The following is a 24,320-nucleotide window of genomic DNA, read 5'->3' as shown; positions in this document are numbered from 1 at the left end:
TGTCGACACGTCTTCAACCCGCCCCCTCAAACCTCGGTCTCCACATCAGCGCACCCACGGATGCCTACGCCCACCTCCTCACGTTGTACCCGGAAGTTTTTTGTCCAGAACTTCGCCAAACACCCACGGCTCCTGACAAACATGGTATTTATCACCATATCAAGATGACGGGACCCCCAGTCTTCACCAAATTCAGATGTCTGGCACCGGATTGATTGGTAGCCACCAAACAGACGTTTGCCGAAATGGAAGAAATGAGCCTTTGCCAAAAGGCCTCCAGCCCATGGTCGTCACCCTTACACAGCTTCCTGAAGAAACCGGATCACTACCCCCTCCCAAATATCACCAACATGACCTACTACCTGTGCAAAGCGAAGGTTTTCTCTACGCTCGACCTCCTGAAGGGGTATTATCAGGTGCCTATGAACCCAGAAGACATCCCCAAGACCGCCATAACCACGACCTTCGGTACATACACCTTCAATTACTCTTGTTGTGGCCTTCGTAATGCTGGGGCCCTTTTTAACGTCTCATGGATGGCATCTTAGGGGACCTCCCCTTCTGTGTATGTTATGTGGACGACATACTTGTGTTCTCTTCTTCAAAAGAGGAACACCTCCGTCACCTGCGCATCGTGCTCGACCCCCTACAACAAAACGGCCTTGTAGTCCGGTACGACAAGTGTACCTTTGGCGCCAACGAAGTGTCGTTCTTAGGGCACTGCATCACTCCTGAAGGAGTCCATCCACTCCCTGAGAAGGTAGCAGCTGTTCAGAGCTTCCCCACATCCTCAACCGTCAAAGCGCTGCAGGCATTCTTGAGCATAATCAACTATTATCACCGTTTTCTGCCAGCCATTGCCGCCACTCTTGCTCCCCTCTACGCCTCCCTCAAGGGCAAGCCAAAAGACCTGAAGAGGGGTCCCCTTCAAAAAGCAGCCTTCTGCAACGCAAAGAATGCCCTATATGAACCGCTGCGCTCTCACTTTTCGTCCTACATGCCCCTCTCCTTCTCTCCACCGATGCCAGCGACGTCGCTATTGGTGCAGTACTCGAACAGGTGGTCAACAGCTCGCCCCGCCCATTGACCTTCTTCAGCAGAAAACTGTCCAAGGCAGAATCGGGTTATTCTACCTTTGATCGCGAATTGCTGGCCTTCACTCAACAGTCTGACGCCTGGTCCGCCCGTCAACGCAAACATCTCTTCAACACGTCCCTGGGAAAATGAATCCCGTTGCCAATGCCCTGTCAAGAAACACATTGGCTGCCGTTCAACTGGGATTGGATTACAACGCCTTGGCTGAAGCCCAACAACAGGATCCAGAGTATCAAGCATGTAGGACATCCAGCACATCCCTCCATTGGGAAGACGTCCCCCTCGACGACTCCAACACCACCCTCCTCTGTGACGTCAGTACTGGTAGACCGCGACTGTGGATTCCTTCTCCCATGCGCTGACAGGTGTTTGATTTCATTCATGGCCTTTCACATCCCTCGTGCCGTTTTACTGCACAGCTGCTGAAGACGAAGTTCATTTGGCACGGCATTACTAAGGAGGCTAATGATTGGGTCCGCGCCTGTACTTCTTGCCAAACTTCCAAAGTACATCAACACACAGATTCAGGAGTGGGCACATTTCCTCAACCTCAGCGTCGTTTTGCCCACATTCACATCGATGTTGTAGGCCCCCTACCCACATCACAGGGACATTTTTACCTGTTTACCGTCATCGACCGCTCCACTTGTTGGCCTGAAGCCATTCCCATGGAAACTGTAACGTCCGCTTCATGTACATCTGCCTTACTCTCAGAATGGATAGCAAGATTTGGTATCCCTGAGCATATTACTTCTGTCAGGGGTACCACTTTCACATCTCAATTGTGGACATCACTAGCGAATCTTCCTGGGCATCACTCTACATCAGACAATGGCCTACAACCCCGCTGCCAATGGAATGATTGAACGTTTTCTTCGCACCCTCAAAGCAGCTTTGATATCCCGCTGCAAGGACTCCAATTGGTTTACTCAGCTTCCCTGGGTCCTCCTGGGACTAAGGACCACTCCTAAAGACGCCGTGGACGTCTCAGCATCTGAAATGGTGTATGGCGACCCGTTGGTCGTCCCTGCCGAATTTTTCCCTTCTTCAACCTCCTCCGACGATCTCCAGCACATACGTCACGTCGTGGGAAAGTTTACTCCATGTCGGCAGACTTACAAGCCCCCAGCGAAGCATCACATACTGACAGACTTGCACTCTGCAACGCACAACTTCTTACGCAACGACACTAGCCCATGTAAGGGGGCGTTAGCGGTGACTAACGCCCCCTTACATGGGCCCTTTCCTTGTGATCCGACGCAATCCGAAAGCATTCCTACTAAACATACGTGGAAAAGAAGACTGGGTCTCCATTGATCGTCTAAAACCTGCTTATTTCCTGCTCGATGACCAACCTACAGTTCCCCGCTCTAGATCAGGGCGCCCTATTTAACATGTACAGTATGTCATTTTTAGGGGGGGGGGAGCCATGTACCACCCATGTGTTACATGATAGTACATAGTAACGACATTTCCCTTTTTTGTATATATTATCCTTTGTATCTTCGCTCTCCCCTCGCACTGACAGCAACTTGTATTAACCGGTCTGCCTACTTCATTGCTAACTGTTAACAGAACCGGTTGCCGGTTTGACAAAAAATAGCATGTTTGTATTTTTTGACCCTCTTACCAGGAGTTAGTGTGTATATATACTCAATGTGTCTGTAATAAAATCACTCAGTTGCATTCATCTCGCCTTTGACTCACTACCTATTCTTGACCTGTCACACCAAACTTTCAACTGGGTTCCACAAGGCACAAGAAGAATAGAGTTGGAATTCCCAGGCTTACATGGCTGAAGACTATGAAACTTGAAGTAGGAGATGATGAAGGAAGCAGTATTGATTTAAAAGCTCAAGTTAGAGACGACTGGCGAAATCTAACCTAGGCCCTTTGTGTCAATAGACGTAGGAGGAGATGATGATGATTCCTTATTCAGATGGTATAGGCATGTACTAAGGATGAGAGAGGAAGGAGTAAAGAAGGCTTGGATGGAACCTTTAGCGAGTGGATAGTCAAAAGGGAGAGTCAAAGGATTGGATGGCATTATGAAATGAAAGAGAATTTGGAGAAGGTTCCGGTGAAGGAAAATGCTTCCGATAGAAATAGGTCAATAAGTATCAAAGCATCCAACTTCTTAGTTTTGGAATAGGGTTGGAAAAAGAGGACTTATGGTTGATCATCTCTTTGCCAAAGCTACAGGAAACCCCAGTCACTCATAGATTATTGTATTCCCGGTTTTTTATACATATTTATGTGTTTTTTTTTTGTGTGTGTGTGTGTGTCTATGCCTACATTTTTAAAGATTTGTCAGATTATGTCGAACGCAAGGTGAAAACATAAAGACAGCTTATGTTTCAAAGATCGTGTTGACTGAGCAAAGCTTTCTGGCGAAGTCATATTGTGAGAGAAGTTTCTTGCAGAAAACATATCTGGAGGCTGAGATGCTGGAATGTCGATAAAAAGTTAGCAGGTGGTGACACGACAAAGATCATATACGAATAACTCCAGTTTCAAACGACTTTGTTGGAAATTATTGTGACTTATTATTTTTATTGTTACTCACATTTTTTCTTTTGGTTATCTTATCTTTTTTATTTTTTTCATGCTATTTACCTCCAAGTTGTTCTGACATCTAGATAAGCTTTACTTATGTGCCAGTCGATCGTAAATAACCCAGACTATACCCTATACAGTTATATTTGAATTCGGTCAGAATTTGTAATCGGATTTAGAATTCTATCTTCATTTTGAATTAACTAAAGTCATTGATGATATTTCTTATATTATAACATTCTTATAGTAACATTTTAATCTATGGAGAATTATCAAATCCACTCTGTTTTCTCGTGTAAACAGCTTGGAGTTTTAGAGAGGGTGTTCTACTCTCGCCTTCTTCATCCATAACCAGACATTTGAACAAGTTCTCTACAGAAGTTGGCTGCAGAATTTTAAACTCTAACCGTTGTCATATTACACGTAAGGCATTGTGGATTTCAATCTTCCCCGTGATTACTCGATTCATTGTGAATGATGTTTTTCATTACAGGCTGCCGTATTTCACATCCTATGCATTTTCTCCTCCCATTACTTTCTTGAGTTCACATTCTGGGTCTCAAGCCTTCTTGGGCCACTGCTTCAAATTCATTTTTGAATGCCGGACATCCAACCATACTTACAACAAACTCAATTACTTTCTTCTTATTAGAATAAATTTCTCAAAATTTTCGTAATGGATTACTTCAACAATGTCTACCTTTTAGCAGTACCTTTGTGTATATCCTCCTATTATCTTGCCTCCAGAGGGACATCAGTTTTCATGTTAGATGTTTTAAACATATACAGCATATATTTTCATGTAATACGTGTAGTATAATTTGTATTTCTTCGATCGTCTTGGTGAATACCGTCCTCTTACTTTAGATTAATACATAAACTAGGTCGTTCTTCTATGAAGGTTCCTTTCAAGTTAATTCCTTATCTTTTTTATTTTATTTCTCGTCTTAACGAGGGTTTTTATTGGTCACCAAGTCTTTGCACAGAATGATATTAGCTAGATTGTCTGTCTGTTGTAAAGTGTTAGTAATAAAAGAAATTTACAATTCAAACCAGGCGCAAGAATTTATGTGTACATCAGTAAAGGAATCAATATGTTGGTCACGTCTTCCAATCATTGCTTTGCTCCATATTCTAGGAGTGAAAGAAGGAGGAAGGAAAAGACAGCAAGAAATGAAAAGAGGATAGAGAGAGAAAGAGAGGGCCAGGTCTCTTTTGTGCCCACGTTAGTTTCATATATGTGTGTGTGTGTGTACACACCATTCAAGATGAGAAAGGCGTTTTGTTATTTCTGTGGATATATATATATATATATATATATATATATATATATATATATATATATATATATATATATATATATATATATGTGTGTGTGTGTGTGTATGTGTGTGTGTATGTGTATGCATATATATATATATATACATATATATATATATATATATATATATATATATATATATATATATATATATATATATATGTATATATACATATATATACATATTATTATTATTATTATTATTATTATTATTATTATTATTATCATTATTATTAGCTAAGCTACAGCCCTTGTTGGAAAAGGAGGATCCTATAAGCCCAAAGGCTCCAACAGGAAAAAATAGCACAGTAAGGAAAGGAAATAAAGAAATAAATAAACTACAAGAGAATTAATGAGCAATTAATAGAAAATATTTCAAGAAAGGTAACAACATTGAAATAGATCTTTCAAATATAAACTATAAAGAAAGACTTATGTCATCCTGCTCAACTTAAAAACATTATCTGTAAGTTTGAACTTTAAAGTTCCACCGATTCAACTGACTAATTAGGAAGATCATTCCACATCTTAGTCATAGCTGGGATAAAATTTTTAGAATTGAGCCTTATAATAAAGAAGGCATAACTGCTAGTATTACGAGCAGTATGGTACTGTCTGGGAAGATCTGAATGTAAATGATGGTCAGAGTTATGTAAAAACTTTATGCAACGTGCATAAAGAAATAACTGAACGATGGTGCCAGAGATTAATATCTAGATCTGTAATAAGAAATCTAATTGAGCGTAAGTTCTTGTCCAACAAAATAAAGATGAGAATCAACAGCTGAAGACCAGACAGGAGAACAATATTCAAAACAAGGCCAAATTAAAAAACTGAAACATTTCTTCAGAATATATTAATCACCGAAAATATTAAAATATCTTTTCAATAAGCCTATTTTTGTGCAATAGAAGAAGGAACAGTCCAAATGTGTTTCTCAAAAGTAAATTTCCTATAAAAATCACACCTAAAATTCTTGAAGAACCGTATTGATTTAAAGAAACATTATCAATGGATGTTGTGAAGCCACTGATCTTGACTGACTTACAATCATACTTCGAGTTTTGTTAGGGTTCACCTTCATGCCACATAATTTGCACCATTTACTAATTTTAGCTAGAGCTGTATTAAGGGATTTAGCAACCCCAGTTCTACATTTAGGAGTTGGAATTGATGGATGAAAAGTAGCATTATTTGCATATGTAACGAACTTGTTCTCTATGTCATACCATATATGTGTATATAGTATGAAAAGCAATGGGCCAAGAACACGGAGTGGGACTATTGGGTGCGGCCAGTTGGGCGCAGTCGTTTGGGCGCGACCGTTTGGGCGCCACCGGACAGTTGGACACGGCCGTTTGGGCACCATTTGATTTGGCGCCACAAAAACATTAGGAAAAATGTGTTTATAAATTCATTCAAAACTCGAAAAGTAGAAATAATTTGTTGATAAATTCATAATCTTTCAAAACTAAAACTTTTATTGAAAAGTAAAAATAATTTGTTGATAAATTCATAATCATTCAAAACTTTAAAACTTTTATTGAAAATTGAAAATAATTTGTTGATAAATTCATAATCATTCAAAACTTTAAAACTTTTATTGAAAATTGAAAATAATTTGTTGATAAATTCATAATCATTCAAAACTAAAACTTTTATTGAAAATTAAAGATCGGTGCTGTTTGGTATGCGATATCAAAGTCGTGCTTTTGCTTTGGTATGTGATCTCACCTGATATTAGCGATCTCGCTTCCCTTCACGGCGAAGCAAGAATCATTAAATTTTCTAGAAAAAAAAATACATATACCCTGAATAATTATCTAATAAATAATAATCAATCATTAATGTCAGCGTCCACAGCTCAACATTACCGCTTGTCAGTGCATACGGAGCTTGATGTTTTTATTTCTTCCGTAAGAACCATTAGATTTTCTATCCTTTTTTTTTTCTTTTTTTTTATTTTTCTTTTTTTTTAACCTATTAAAACTATATAGATCGCATACCAATGCCAAAGAATAATTTCTGAGATCACGTTATTGTTGATAAATTCATAATCATTCGAAACTGAAACTTTTGCTGAAAAGTAAAAATGATTTGTTGATAAATTCGTAGTCATTTAAAACTTTAAAACTTCTATTGAAAAGTAAAAGTATACTCATAAAAGAGTAAAAACGTACACTAAAAAACTAGAAACTGTTTATTTAGTTTATTTGGTAAATATGAGCAAGGCTTCGTTGGCAGGAACAAAAGCGACTGAGCAAACAGCTAAACGAGGAGAAAGCTCGTTTTCCTCTTTCTAAATGTGTCTATTATCTTTCAATTTATAACATATATATATTGTAATTTTTTCCATCCATACAGCCTAATTTATAAATCGACAATTTTTCGTAAGATTTATAAATGAAGTAGGATTTTTATATAAAACAAATGTTTTCGCGCCAAAACGGCCGTCGCCAGATAGACTGGGGCCAAATCAGCTGGGGCCCAAACGGCTGTGCCTAAGCGGCCGGGCCCAAACGGCTGCGCCAAAACGTACCCTACCCCTAAGAACACGACCCCAAGGAACCCCAGATAGCACATCTCTATACTCACTATGGTGCCCATTAACAACTCTTAGCAAACTATTTGTTAAAACTTGAATCACGATGCTAAGAAAAGACTTCCAACTGTTTGAGTTTAAAAACAAGGGCCTCATAATTAACAAGGTCAAAAGCAGCATTAAAATCAAGGCCAATCCATACGAACTTCCTGATTACGATTATGGGATTTCTGTACATCACTGTTGATTATAAGGAGGGCATCACATGCTTCAAGGTCTTTTCGAAAGTCAAACTACAAACTTAGACACAGATGATGACCTTCAGTATACCTATTTAGACATGTTGTCAAAAGACGTTCAAAAACTTTGGATAATATGAGATTTATGGAAATTGGGCTGTAATCAGATGAACTAGAGCTACCACAGACACATTTACATAATGGAGTAACATTACTAATTCTCCAATAAATGCTAAAAGAACATCTTGTTAATTGCGGACAATAACAGATAAATTAGAAGCATCAGGGTCCATCAAGAGAGTTTTAATTTCACGAGACCGAAAATCTAAACCAGTTAGTTTATCTTCATAAAAACAGGAGTGAGGGAGATTGAGTTTTGCATTAATCAGCTTACTTTCAAACAAGGCAGCCAAAGGAGTTACCTTTTCCTTTGGACAGTGATTGACAAAGCCATCTAGTTTAAGTAAAGGAGGAACTGTTAAGTCTACATCAAAGAGTGTAGATTTAAGGGTAGCCTGCCACTTATGTTTCTGGGTTGTACCAGAAAGGGTTTCTTTTATGGTTAAATTGTATTCCTTTTCAGTTGAAGCATGAACTCTCTGAGCAACAACTCTTAGCGGAGTATAGCTGTTCTAAGTCAGAACCGATATTTTACCCTTCCAAAGATGATAGGCCTTCTGCTTCGCCAAATAAACACGTCTGCAATCATCACTGAACCAGGGTTTGATTGTCACTTGGTACTTAGCACACGAGAAGGGATATGCCTACCAGTTATGTTCATTAGATTCCCATTCAAAAGAACAACAGGCTCAACACTTACACAATTGTGACCAACTCAAATAAAAAAATCACTGAAAATGCCATTTCAGTCAGCTTGAGATTTAATATATATATATATATATATATATATATATATATATATATATATATATATATATATATATATATATATATACTGTGTGTGTATGTGTAGATGAATGTGTGCATTTTGTAGACTTATACATACAATCGGTAATCGTGCCATTTTCTGTTCACAGGAAAACGAGGAACGTAGGCAAAAGAAACTCCAGTCCGCCATCAAAGAAGCAGAAGACAGAGCAAAAAGAGAGAAGGAGTTGAGTAAATACGGACACTTGAGAGAAAGCACTGCTATGGTAAGTCATCATTAGTGGTGCTTATATAACCCCTTGCTGACATCATGAATTTATTTTCATTAGTGTTGTTGATTATTGATTGATCTATACAGTAAATGTTTGAAAGAGTATTCCATGCGAATTTATAATTGAAAACGATTGCGATTAATAGAAATATTTGAATCGAAATAATACGGCATGAATCGCTTGAGTAAAAGATAAAATATTTTAATAAGCTCTTCGGAAATTGTTCCCTGAAAAATTAATACTAATATTTCGGGGATTAAGTATTTCAAATAAAATGTCATTTTAACAAGCAAAATTAATATACGTATCTATCTATTTATGATATGCACTCTTTTATATATATCCGTTTATTAGGTATTTAGAATATGATAAGTAAATCCTCAATCTCTCTTTACTATAGATCATTTGGTTTGATTGTATTCTTAGTACTATCATTATGTGTATGTCTATGTATTCATATATTGAATGACACTTCATAATAGAAATACTTCACAAGACGGTAATATATTTCTTACATTTCTCCAGCAAAAGGGAAATCCGCTTCCTGACCTAGGCGAAGAGGGCGAAGAGACGAAGAGTCTCTTCCTCAGGATTCTCCTGCCAAGCAGCAACACCAAACGCCTCAAAGGAAACCTCTTCAAAGAAATCAGCAGCAGCTCCAGCGTAGGATGTCGGAGCAATCGGGTCAACAAGAGAGCGAAGAACAGCAACAACCTCGACCAGCAACAGCTCATAGTCAAGGAGCCCCTAAGGTAACTAATTCTTTGTGGGGGTGTGCGCGTCATTGTTAAAGCAAACCAGAAAATAATCTTAAAACTATGGATAGTTTTGGCCAAAAACAAAGGGTTCAAAAGGTGAGGGACATTTCACTCTGGTTGTGGTTACAACATTTGTAAAGATTATCTTGTAATGGAATATAGCTGGAGATATCAAAAGCTGTTGTGGTCTAACGTTGTCATGAAAATGGAGGAGGAACAATTACCCAGAAATGTATTAGCTGTTAACCAAGACAAATGAAAATTGGAGAGAACTCAGGTTATATCCTAAAATATTCAAGAATGTTTATTCATACTCATACTCTTACAGCTCTCTTCGAGTTTTGGACGCCAATAACGTTTTCTCTATTTATTATTATTATTATTATTATTATTATTATTATTATTATTATTATTATTATATTATATATCATATATATATATATATATATATATATATATATATATATATATATATATATATATATATATATATATATATATGTGTGTGTGTGTGTGTCTGTGTGTGTGTGTGTGTGTGTGTGTGATTGACTAGGAGTATCTAAAATGAGGAATGAGAGATGTTTGAGCATGACCAAGGTATATTAGATTCACAATTTTCGAATATGAAAATTGATTAGTTATGAACTACTAGTACGGCAGATTTTTTTTCATGACAGAGTCAGTTATAGATATTGCAGACAAGTTTTAGATGCCGGTAAAAGAGTTTAAATTTGTAATAAGGAAAGGTTGAACATGCAAGTTAGCAAGAGTTTATTATTTAGGGTAAAATGAAACCAAGACAGTGTAAGTATGGAAGTGGTTGTTTTTTGTAGGAATTTGTTAGTGCTGTAAATATGAAAGATGATATTAGGGAAAGGTGATCCGGAGGGAACTTTTAGAATGTAAAATGACATTGTTGAGTTAACTCTTGTTAATGAAAGTGAAGTGAAAGTTTGTAGCTGTTGATATTGTGGATTTGCATCGGACTAGGTGAAGTAAAAAGGGTTGAAAATCGAAGAAGTGTTTAAAGGATATTTTGAGGGCATTTTTACTACCCAAAAGTTGTGGGGAGAAAAGTATGGGAGGGCTGACGGGCTCATATGCAAGGAGTAGGTGCTAGATAAAGGTGAACGACTGAATATGTGTGCCGGTGGTCGATCTGTTGCATAGGGGTTTATCTCTGATTCAACAGTTCTTTTGTTTAGCACTGAAGCAAACCGTAACTAGGAGAAAGGAAATATTTTATTGAGTATATACTATACAGTATACCCACACACACACACACACACACACACACACATATATATATATATATATATATATATATATATATATATATATATATATATATATATATATATATATATATATATATATATATATATATTATTTTTTTTTATCCCAAGTCTGCTGAAGTCGACGGAGACGAACGGGGAAGGCTGCTTCGAAGTCTAGGGTTAACACCAGAGATGCTGTTCGCATCCTCGGGTCTGTTGGACCGAACTACTCTACTGACTCTTCTCAGTGCCACGGCAGGTATGACCTAACGCCTAGATTCTTATACCTCATCCGAAGTACATTCTTCCTTTTTGCTTGTTTTTTTATAAATGTTTTAAAGAGCATGGTTAATATTCAGTGAGCCTAGCGGTCTCGAACTGTTATTCATCGGGAAAATTATTCCTTTTTGGTGTTCTCATATAGATTTTTGCATTGCTTTCTCCACACTGCTTTTTATGTAAATTTACTCAGTGTTCATTTTTCTTGTAATATATTTCTTGTAGAATTAATAAGCAGATTACAACTTCCGGACGAATTCTTTCTCTTCAACCGGCCATTAACGAGTTCAGGTAACTTGTTCCCTTGGTGTTCTACACGGTGATTCACTGTCACTCACTGACACTGTCAACAAGCATATTGTAGATAAATACAACATAGGACTGGGAATTCGGGAAAGTAAATGAAAACCCACAAAAGCTCGCGAGTAAGACGTTAGGGAAAATATGGGTAAAGTATAATCTAAAGAGGAAAAACGTAAGTACTGTAAAAAAGAAAATGGATTAATCCTCGTCTAATTTCAACTGTGGATTAGAATAGTCATAATTGAGAAGGTCATTTGCCATTATTTACGACAAGCTAGATTATTTGAGTAGTCTCGAAAGTAAGTATTGTCACTTGTGATCTTTTATTAATTGAAATTTCCAAAATACAGAAGAGACGTAATTTCCACATAAAACCTAAACTCCGAGGAATTTACGAATGCTGTAATGATAGATATGAAATTAGATATAAAAAATCTTGAAACTATCCAGAGAGTATCGTTTGTTTAATATGTCCTCATTTCAGTTCTTTTTGTAGTCTTGTCATCAAGCATGAAATAAACTATACAGATTGAAGGTAAATTGCATTAGGCAAAAAACAATTGACATAAAAACTTTACATCAATAGAGTTGTTACATAAACATCTCCATAATTACGAAAACATCAGGACAGTATGAAGGGTTATCTTTTTTTCAAAATTATAGAATTCATGCATCTTTTAACAGACTTCAAGACCTGACTTTTTGCGAGAATTTTACATTTTAAACACTAACTAGGACACAAATGTAATTATTTGAAATAGTTATCTGAAACAGTATTTGACAAAGAACTTTTGAAACGGAAATTATTCGATTACAAGATGTGGTGTGAATTTGGATCATGGTGAGTTATTTGAATAAATTTCATAAGTACTGACACGTGACAGATCTGCAATAAAATCGAGTGAGAATTGTCTCTTGACCACACATTACTTAAGGGTCGTCCCAAAACACCAAACATGTGTTCGAAGTCTTTCAAGTACTTATTTTTCACTCCCTTTAGAAGGAATGGCACTTAATGACATCCTGAACCCAATTCTCAACATATTTTTTAAACAACAGCCAGATTGGGAAGCCTGAAAACTGATCCTTCACTCTGCATATCACAGTATTGTTGTTTAAATTAGCATTTCATATGCGTCACTTAGTAAAAGAAAAAAATGTACACATTGTTTTCCTTCACAATTCATGTTTAGGTAGTTGTTCCTGTTCTTTAAAAAAATCGATTTAAAATTGTATTAAAAGTGCTTTAGTGATAATGGAGTTAGTCAATATTTATAAAGGAATCAGTAGTAGACTCCTTGGTATGTATCTTGACATTTTTCAATTCTTCATTTCGCAAACCATTTCACGTATTTCAAGCAATTGTGGTGTGTACCCTCTACTGTATGCATGGCTCAAGAAAAGTTCGTTATCTATTTTTCATAAATTTCTCTTTTATTTCAGTAATTGCTGTCTTCTAATCTTTAGATTCGGGTTTCATTTCCCAGCTGGGCTGTTATGTGCGTATACAAATATACATTGTAGCCTAGTGAGTTAACTGAGCCTATCATACCAAGGTATAGACCTATAGAATAGGTACCATCTCTTAATTTTATGCGATTATTTTTGTTGTTCGTTTGACATAATACCTTAACTGTAAGAATTAGCACGGTACTATGTTACTTCGTAGTATCGTTGCTGACAAAGTGATAACCTCAATATTGTAGCGTCCTGTTCTGTTATGGATGCCCCACCGTAATGTGAGACACGAGTTCTTGCGTTGGCAGTCGAATATTCAGAGAATATTCATATAGGGAAATTGATTTTAGACCCAAGTCATACGATTTATGGAGTGGGAAAGAGGTTTTAGCGGCAAATATATTAGCAAAAGTATTTAACTAAGTGGAAAATGTGTATTTTACTTTGCATGGATGAATATAATTAATGCAAAATAAAGTTAAGAGTTATATGCAGGGGCTATTGTTTGCATCAGTGTATGTGTAAAGGCCATGTCCCTCAGGGCTTGCAGGTAACAGAATAGCAAACGACATTCGCTAAACATACTCCAAACGATATTCGCTAAACATACTCAGTATTCGTGATTCATGCTGAAATCAGTTGGCCAACCTACGCAATGCATCCGCACTGGTTGCTTCTTCCACTCCCAGGATTTTGAACTGCTCAAAATTTTGGTTGCGAATGGTAATTCGTAATACATTCGAATTTCATACCCAATACATTTGTCGCTCAGATGCAGTAGATCCGCTGTTGTTTGCTCTATTCGGCCTTTATCCGCAACTCACGGGTAATTGCGTGTTGGTAGCGGAATGGGAGCGTACGTATCGTGTTTGTATACCGTATGTATACCATACCTAACATATCCATACTACGAATTATAAGAATGTGTTCCAGATACATAGTGCTTAATTTGCGAACAATAGCTATTGGATAACAGTGACTTATTATTGTTATTATTTTCAGTGTTGTAATTTATATAGAATATATTTAGCCTATTTTTGTAACGAGTGTATTATTTCAATCATCACTATTTAACCTTAGATTTCCGCTCGATTCCTGTTAAGAGCCACAGTGAGAGTTGAATAAGTGTTAATAATAATTATAAGTAATTACCCAGTTTAGTTTTGAGTGTGTTTAACAGACCTTTGAATATTCAGTGTTTTATATATTGCCGTCTGGGAGTTATTTAACGGTCTCAGAATTCATGTATTAATGTTTTAAAGTGTAACAGTTTTAATGTAAAAGCAAACAAGGTAATTTGGAATTTTAGTGGTTAATTAACTTGCCAGTCGTGGTATATATCATATTATATGTTTGGTTCCCAGTCACGAGCCGTAGTATAGTTTTTTTTTTTTTTTTTTTTTTTTTTTTTTTTTTTTTTGTTAATACCCAGACTTCGGGAGTCATAATCGTATAATATATTTTGGGTCCTCGGACCCGGGATCCAAACATTATATATATATATATATATATATATATATATATATATATATATATATATATATATATATATATATATATATATATATATATATATATATATATATATATCATATGATGGTCCCGTGTCTGGGTACCAAACATATAATATTAGTATTTGCTCGTACCCCTGTTAAAGAATCGTAACAAGAAGTGGTTTTAAATAGATCGTAATAATAATTACCCAGTGTTGTTTTGAGTGTACATAAGAGACCCTTGGATATTCAGTGTTTTATGCATTGCTGTCTGGGAGTTATTTAACTGTCTCAGAGCTTGGGTGTTAATATTTTCAAGTGTAACAGATTTAATGTAAAACCAAACACTTGAGTTTAGAACTCGAGAGGTTGTATAGCTTGCCAGCCGTAATATATATAATATTATATGATTGGTTCCCAGACACGGGACCATCATATATATATATATATATATATATATATATATATATATATATATATATATATATATATATATATATATATATATATATATATATATATATTCTTACAAAGCTGGTCTTCACGAGAGCAGAATATTTTATTCATGTATCTTATTTATTCAAGTAATATATGTAAATCACATAAGACTTTCTTCATTCCTTTAGTTGTATTTTCATTCTGTTCCTTATATGTAAATTTACATTATTTAAAAGAATTAGATTTTCATTTCAATGTAGTTTTGGTTACGAAGTCTTATGTATGTTAAAATGTATGTTGTATGACACACCTAGGGATTGCATCATGTTTTCACGTGGTTGGAAAATGCATGAAAATTCTAGACTAAAGATTATTCTTTTTTTAAAGTTACGAGAGGAGGTGGGCGGAGTTAATTGAGAGAGTTGCCTTGTAAGCAACGTTGGTATCCCTTCTTCAAATAGCTAAGTTGGCAACCTTACTCCGTTAGAGCCATGCCCCCATGCTACAAGAATGATTTACTAGAAATTTCTAGAGTCAATTAAGTTAATTATAAGGACCTAGCAGTGCATAGTGGACAGAAGAGATCCAGCCTGACACCGCACAAGATTTGTGCATCCGCCAGCCTCTATCCAGCCACTACGTGCTTAGTGTCTCCTCTCAAATTTGAACAGTGTTTTCCTCTCAAACGTGAATAGTGATTTCTTTTCAATATATATCGTGTATAGTGTTATTCAAACATTGGTAATATTATTGTGTGTCTAAGTTAAAAGTATAGTGTGTTAATGTAAGTACATTTTGTGATATAGATTTTTGTAACTGGCCCTGTGAGATTTTGGTTAAAACAGTGAAGTGTAATTAATTTTGCTTAACTGTTCGGTAATCTTGTGTGAGCCAAAGGATGTGACAGTATCAGTTCAAGTATAAGTAAGTGTAATTCTGATTTATTTTCTATAAGTGTGAAAGTGTCATTTATTCATTAATTGTCAATTTAAATATTTTCATAAATTGATTTCTTGTAAAGCAAGTTACGGTATCATTTTTTATAGAGTATAATTTTTTGTCTTAGTCTAAGGTCTAGTTCAGATTTAATATTTCGAGTGATTAATTTTGGTGTTAATTTTTTGGAATTTGTTATATTTTATAGAATATATTTATTTTTTGTAAATTATGTATTATTTCGATCACCAATACTTTTCTCAGTGTTGCTCGTATCCCCTAACTAGAAACCGAATTAAGAGGTTGATTTAAGAATAGTTCCCATTAAAAGTAAAGTAATCACTCAGTTTTGTTCTAAGTGTAAAGTAAAGAGACCGTTTAGATATTCAGCATTCATACATATTATTGTCTGGGCGTTGTGTATCATCCACAGAGCTCGTAGTATTTTTCTTGTACAGGGTAACGCAGAAAAGACGGTTATCACCAAAAAACGAATAACTTCTAAAGTTTTATTTAGATCAAAACAAAACTTTAGCTACATTAGGTCAAGCCTGTGTAGCAGACATCTCCAAAGTTTCAAGTCTGTACAACAAGAACTCTTTGTTTCACTGGCTCTCCAAAATGTGCTCCAAATGAGCTCCCCGGCACTGCAGGCACATTTGGATCCGGCGGGCAAAGTTCTCGATGACCCTCCCGCATTCCTCCCTTGGGATCACTCTTATTGCTGCTTTGATTGCTGCCTTCAGGTCAGGGATAGTCTGGGGGTTGTTTCCATATACCCTGTCCTTAAGGTATCCCCAGAGAAAAAAAATCTGGGGGTTTCAGGTCCGCTGAATGCGGCGACCACTCTTGGTCACACCTGTGGATGATCAGTCGGTCAGGGAAACACTGCTGTAGCCATGCCAATGATTCGTTTGAAGTGTGGGGGGTGGCATCATCCTGCTGGAACCACTGAAGGACCCTGACGACTCCTCTCAATCGACCAAGTGCTGTCCAGAACTTTCCAAGCACCTGGACATATCGCTTGGTGTTGATTGTTACAGATTGCTCGTTGTCGTCCTCGAACCAGAATGGTCCAATGATACCATGTTTGGAGATGGCAACCCAGGCAGTGCACTTCACCGAGTGTAATGGCCTATGCAAACAGTGCTCAGAGGGTGTGCTACCCCAGAAGATATTGTTTTTCGAGTTCACGTGACCTGACAACAGAAAATGTGCCTCGTCCGAAAACTAGACATTGTCAAGGAAGTCTGGCACAGCGTTAATCTTGTCGCAAAACCACTGGCACCTGATCACTCGCTTCCTCATGTCGTCAGGTGTAAGCTTGTGTTTAATCTGTATCCTGTAACGATACAGGTGGAGATCTGCGTTCAAAATTCTCCGCACGGACTCCCGATTGATTCCAAGCTCCTGACTTCGCTGTCGCATAGACTTGCTTGGGCTGCGGACAACAGAGCCTCTGACTGCAGCAATGTTGTGTGGTGTCCTTGATGATTTTGGTCGTCCAGTGTGATTGTTTGTTAGTGTCTTTACAATTGAGGTTATGCACAGTCCCATGAGTTCTAAACTTGATCCATTTGTAGATCAATGAGTTGACAGGAAATTCTTGACATCTGAACCGTTCTTTGAATTACCAATTGAGCTGCATGGATAGTCTTCAACCGAAAATATGCCTCAACTATAAATGTCTTTTCCTCATTAGTCCATGGCATCTCGAAGGTCGAATTTGGTAGACTCTTAGAACATTATTTTTTATTGATAAATCTGAAAAATGAAAGGAATTGCTTATTTATTTCAAAAGTTATTCAAGTTTAGGTGATGACCGTTTTTTTTTTTTTTTTTTTGTGTTTGTGTCATCATGTATATCAGATTATGTAATATAAAGAATGTGGGTTTTGGAGCTTGGGAATTTATGTAATTCGCTAGTCGTAGTATATATATATATATATATATATATATATATATATATATATATATATATATATATATATATATATATATATATATATATAGATTGTATATAGTGAATCATGGATGGAATTGCAAAAGTTGATAGAAGATTTGAATAGAGAAAGCAGAAATGTGAGACTGAAAATGAATATGAGGTAAAACTAAGATTATGTTCACTGAAAATGCGTCTAAGAATTTTTCATACAGTTCATATTCACACAGTATTGCGGAAAGAAAGTGCATTTTTGCTGTGAATGCTTGTGAATGGCTGGAAACCAGAAAAATTAGCATCCTGGATTTATTTGTTTTTCATCCATAGTTCTGTGGGACATGGTCTTAAGGGCGAGATAGAACACGGTAGAGCGACTTCCAGGTCCCTTCTGTTCCACGAAAATGAAAAATGGTGACTGGTGAGGTACCCTTCAGGAAGGGAGAAAGTGTTATAGTAAAGAGAGAGTTCCAGAAAAGTAGGAGATCGTGGTAAGGAAATGGAAAAGGGTGAGTTCAGAAAAAGTTAAGGGCCATAAATTATTCCATTGAGAAAGCGTGACTTTGAATTCAGCCACCGGAAGAATATTTGCATCAATATTTTATACTGACGCCCGAGATTTATGAGCAGTAAAGAGAGATGCAATTTTATTCAATATGTCATTTATTTTATAAAAGATTTTTTCATCGTGTTGACTAATAATTTTAGTGACTTTCTTTATTTCATATTACCGAGCATGAGCTGTATCTACTTAACATTTATTTTTTATATAAGTACGGTAACTTGGAATAGTAACTCATATTTCCCATAAGAAATAAAAGAAATTCCCTCGATGCATGTCAGAAGTCCATAAATATTCATATACACTCATTTCTAAAGGTTTGTAATGGAATTTATTGAACAAATTCTAACCAGTACCATAAAAATACATATACAATAAATTAGTAATTCACAATGAAAAAAAAAATATTGACAAATTAACATGCATGTTACCTTTGAGGGGAGACGTGGTTGGCGTGAGGAAGATGAGAGAGGAAAAAGAGGAGTTACTGTTTGAAAGGAGAATCTGCCTTCATGAGCGTATCTGATAAATATCGGGAGTTCTGTCTCTTGAAGATGTTAGCTACTACTGAATCACTTAATCTATGTCAAACATTTTTACACTCTTACATTCAATTTTGACAAGGAACTGATCTAGAGATGGCTGTTTAATCCTTTTCTTTAAAAGGGTATGAAAATGGGGTAAAAATTACAACGCGGTGTGAACTTTACGTGATAGTCTTATGGGTGCACCACGGGACTGATTTCGTCCACAAAAAATGCAAAAATGAATGGAAACTTTTACTCGCAGACCAAAATAAGGCTCGTAAATCAATTTTGATTTTTGTATTTTAAACTGTTTGCAAGTATTTACTGTCACTCGAAAACTGAGGTACTACTGTATGTACGAATAAGTAGGAAGCCAAATAAAGGATCATTGTATACTTATCTTTCTTAAGGAACTTCAGGTAATTTTTTTCAGTCCACTATCTGTAAATGCTTACTGGTAATCTTTGGAAAGCACTTACTTTTTAAACGAAAAGAAATAAAATGTAAATTTCTATGCACATACTTGAGAATTTCATTAACGTCAAGGTGAGTAACTTTATTAAAATGTAATGATTTATTTTTATGTATTTATTTTCATAGTACAGTATATGTTATTTTCCATATTTTGACTTGGTTGGTGGTTCAGTAGTTGTATAGGAATAGCCACGTTAGGTGTTTTTTTTTTTTTTTTTTTTTTTTTTTTTTTTTTTTTTTTTTTTTTTTTTTTTTTTGTATGCAGTGGGCAACACTAACAGTATTATGTAGATGGAATTGTCACCAGACCCATGGCTTTCGGGTAACTTGAAAGAACAGGGACTATTTTATCTTTTCGAATATTAATTTTCTTACTAACGATACCATTCTTCCACAGCTGGTCAAAGGCAGCCATCTCTCTTACTTCCTGACCACCTTCAAGCAGAATACATAACAGACAGGATTATTACTCCTACGAAGTATCGTGGACCTCCTTCTAGAGAATGTGGCATTCAGTGTGATACACCGGTATCAGAGAGGTTAGTCAGATTTTTATAGCAATATCACTTCAAACAGCATTTACCCTCACCAGCACAGAATCCATGGTTGAGTGATCAGGAGTGGGTTGGCACTGTTCAAACTCCAATCATTATGGGTAACCGCCAAAATTTTCATTTTCTAACTGAATTTCAGTACATGATTCATCCATATCGTAAACGTAAACTACCACTGATAGGTGAAATTGTTATTGGAGATCTATGACTATATAAATATGGAAAAAATCGAAGAATTAAGGTACTAGAGGAAATAAACCCCTATTTTCAATTTGTCACATGTTATGACACATTTCGCAAAAGAAATACTAAAGCTGTAGATATAAAACAATTTGTTTTTATACGTGGTGTTTCAGAAGCAGCCCCAGACGAGATACGAAGCGAAAAGGTACTAGAAGAAATAAATCTCCTTCTACCTCTCTGCCGAGGGATAGTGGCCACAGTAGCGATGCCAGACCGGCCTGGGGACATAACCACAGTGATAGGCCATACAGAAAGCAGTCTGAAAAGGATCCATACTCTGGGAGAAGGCTCAGAAGGAGGATTACGAGGTACGGTTTTGGGAATCTCCTCTAGTGACTTTTGCTTTTATTGTGAAAATTATATTCTTGTTCATCATTCCAACCGTAGGTATCCTTTATGCATTGATACGGATGAACCTTTCATAATGATATCAAATTATGTCATTCAAATAACAATATGCTTCTGTTTTCTCATCTTGATCATTAAACATAAAAATCAGTGAAGTGCAAAAGTCAGCGGCGAGAGTAATGGGCAAAGATTAAGAACAATAGGTACACAAGTGCATAAAAAGAAAGAGAAGGAGGAGATATGAAGTTTCACGTATGTGTTTTTGATCTCTCTTAGGACTGCTTGCAGTTTTTGTTATATATTATAACTTCTGCAAAGAAAACATTTTAGTTTAGGGACCATCGAAAGTGTACATATTACCCTTCATACAAAAGAACCCTTGAATTCCAGATACTTTCTATGACCACAAATACCTTGTTCAAGTTCATTCTAACTCCATTTTTTTATGAATTTACGTAGGTTTAGTTTGGAGATAGTATTTTCATTGCCTAAGATTCGAAGAAATTATTTGATTGAATTGTAGATTATTACTAGTTTCTTAGAATTTCACTTAATATAGAATATTTTAAAGTATTTTAGATTATTTTTATTTTTATTTTTATATACTGATTCCTCTTATTACGTTTTCATCCATATGCCAACTGATTTTTGCCTGTCCAGGGATTTTTAGCAATGCTTGCCTATTATCATTAAAATCGTTGTATGTCGATAGGCACAAAGCAAGTTTTATTTGATAATAATCTGGTGCTAGATTTATTTTGGACACAAGCACTTAAGAATGAAAGGGATTCATCTCCACACATTGTAAATTTCGTTTTATTTGTCAACTTGCTCCCTAAGACAAGCTTGATAGAAAAAGGTCACCACTTTAATTACATGTTTTCAGTATTTTATCTCTTAAGAAGTACATTATAAAATATAATGGATGCTTACATGAATACTTTCCTCTCTTCCCTTGATTCTAAAAATGCATAGTTTAATCCTTTTATAGATTTGTTTTATTTTTTATATAATAAGGATTATGTTTGTTTTCATTTTATATGTAAGCAATATGAAAAACAGTAAAACTTGTTCGATATTTCTAATAGGATGCAAAGTTTTCCAAGATGTAGTATTCAGTTTGTGATTTATGGTTTGTGGTTTGTGGTTTGGGGTTATTCATGAACACACTAGAGAAACAAGCAGGGATTGAAGTACTTCTTCTTACAGTACTTGAGGACATTTTATGGAATGATCTACTTGCATATTTAGTATGAAGTATTTTAAAGATTAGAAATTATCGTGTAACTGCAAAAGTGCCTTGAGAAATGTACAATATTTTATGATAGACCGTATGGCTACGACCACAGGCTGTTTTAAAGGTCTCATTAAAATCAATGTGTTTTAGATTCAAGCTTCAACAGTCTTCTCCTGCTGAATTGGTGCCTAGAATTATAATGCATTCATTGAATATTAAGAATGAAGTATGGTTCTTTGTTGTGAATCTATTGTTTGTAAATTTATTTAGTTGCATTTTACTGTATTGAATTTATTGTTTTTTACATGCCTAGAAATACTTAATTAATACATTATTGCTGCACGCTAACTCAGCCTGACTATTGATTTTGGATGTAATCATATTATTCGTTAAGAAATTCATGTGTAACTTTTATAATATATTGAGGAAATATGTTACAAATGAATGAAGTGACTTAATTGCGGCCAAGTCAAAATGTAAATTTTCAATCAACAGAAGAGTGAAAACACATAAGAAATCTATAAAATCTGAAAATTCAATGTTAATTGTTATTTATTGGTTGAAGGTCACTTAGTCGATGCGATCGAGACACTGGCACAGAAGAAAGCGATCTTCCACAGCCTCAGCGTCGCCGCAGGAAGACTTGGGATAAATCTCGCCAAGAGTCATTGTCATCTGACCTCTCTCGGTAAGTATTATAACTGCCAGTACTAACGTCGGTGCTCTACTAGTACTAATTCTACTGCAATTAACCATGCCTCTATCACCACCGCATCATACGATCTTATTTTTATATATAGTTGTAGTACTACAATTTCTGTAACAGTTTTTTTCTCCTTGAAAGACGTGAATATTGTATCTCGTTGAAAATAAATTCCAATCATTCCACTTCTCATTTATTATAAAACAACATTAATTTTAGCAAACACAATGTTTCACTTGAGTGTTATTGGATATGATTCTTGAAGGATTATTAAGAGTGTTTCTCTTTATACCATCAGTCAGTTTTACTATATCAGCCAGTTGCATAAACTACTTTCAGTTAACAAGCAATTTTGTAATGGAAATTAATTTCCATTTCCCTCAAGCTCGCCATCTCCAAGAGACAGGGTTCGCTTAAATAGATCTTCGCCAGCATCCATGAGGAAATGGCCTCCAATCAAAGGTTCCATTACTCCAAGTTTGCCTCGTCCTCAGACTCCTGAAACTGCAAAGGTCAGTGCGCATGAAGCTCCATTCAATATAGTCCAGTTCATGAAAAATTAAGGATTAGACAAAGAAAGTAACTTTTACATCGAACCTGAGACATATTACAGAATTGTCTTCTTTTATAGGATTTCTTCAGGATATATATATATATATATATATATATATATATATATATATATATATATATATATATATATATATATATATATATATATATATATATATATATATATTAATTACCAAAACACTTGAAATGCTTTGCCGATAACGTCAACAAATTGTGGTAGACTTGACGAAAATTTTATTGATATATTCCCGAGCTCAAATCTAACTTCATGTAACTGTAACTGACTTCTATGGTAGTTGTAGATATCAATTCAATACTGTGCTGGGTGTCTTGGGCAGATTCCTCCCACGCCATGCTCGCAGTCCATCGTAGAAAAACAAGACGAAGAAGAAGAGAGAGACGATAACGATGATGTTGTAACGTCTCCAGTCATCAGTGCCTTGCAGGAGAACAGGTCATCGTCGCCTCCAGTTCCTGCTTTGATGAAGAAACTCACCGGTAATTAAATGCGAGATTTATTTTCAGATAGGAAGGATGCTTTTTGCACGTTTCTTAAAAACCTCGTTAAGCAAAAACGTCCTCTTTTGCTCGTGTTCCTACAAAACGCAAAACTTATGATTGTATTTAATCAAAACTTATTTTTTTATTTAGTCATGCTGGCCATTATTATTTTTAGTGCAATTTTACAAGAAAGGGATCAAAATCATTACACTGTAACTTTATTTTTCGTTTTGTGTTTTATATCTTGTTTTGGTTAGTTTTTAATAGTTATACTGTATATCGTCCAGACAAAATATCCATCTTAGAGGTTTAAAAAAAAATATATATAGTTTATGCTTATAGAATCCGACGATGGAATAAAGTAAAAATAAGAGTTATGTGGTTGAAGTATATGAGATTCGTGAAAACTTCGAAACCATTTGAATTCTGAAGAAACTTCTATGGTAGTGTATGATATAAAATCTCTCAAATAATCTTTTAACTGTCACAAGATTGCCAAAAAAAAAACAGATAGGAAATCTTTGTAAAACCGTTTTAAAGCATTGACTGATTTTGATTTGAAGCTGATATAAATAGTGAATTTAATTACCCCATCCTTAGAACAGATCCATTTTTGATAAGTTGTAAAACATGTATTTTGTGGTAAATAAATTAGTAATCTTTAATGAATAATTAAGTAGGAAACCTATCAATTGTCCGTTTTGCAACCATTCCTGAAAAGGAATATTAGCTTCCACGTACAGGATTAAGATATCTTTAATGAGGTATTGTATACTTCATGAGCTAACAGCTACATTTCATAAT

The 24,320-nt window shown here is 35.5% G+C and overlaps 1 protein-coding gene across 1 annotated transcript in view; it reads left to right on the top strand.

Moving 5' to 3' along the window:
* Positions 1-24,320, top strand: part of LOC137615283 (capping protein inhibiting regulator of actin dynamics-like) — a 542,330-nt gene that overhangs the window by 495,432 nt on the left and 22,578 nt on the right. The window contains 9 exon segments of the mRNA XM_068345017.1: positions 8,791-8,907; positions 9,439-9,478; positions 9,481-9,665; positions 11,078-11,207; positions 19,755-19,896; positions 20,268-20,462; positions 22,305-22,427; positions 22,828-22,954; positions 23,354-23,513. Of these exon segments, the coding sequence (XP_068201118.1) occupies positions 8,791-8,907; positions 9,439-9,478; positions 9,481-9,665; positions 11,078-11,207; positions 19,755-19,896; positions 20,268-20,462; positions 22,305-22,427; positions 22,828-22,954; positions 23,354-23,513 (1,219 nt within the window).

The sequence above is a fragment of the Palaemon carinicauda genome, chromosome 21 (assembly GCF_036898095.1).
Source record: "Palaemon carinicauda isolate YSFRI2023 chromosome 21, ASM3689809v2, whole genome shotgun sequence".
Taxonomy (NCBI): domain Eukaryota; kingdom Metazoa; phylum Arthropoda; class Malacostraca; order Decapoda; family Palaemonidae; genus Palaemon; species Palaemon carinicauda.
The sequence above is the reverse complement of the archived record's forward strand: the minus strand, read 5'-3'. Positions and strand labels throughout refer to the sequence as shown.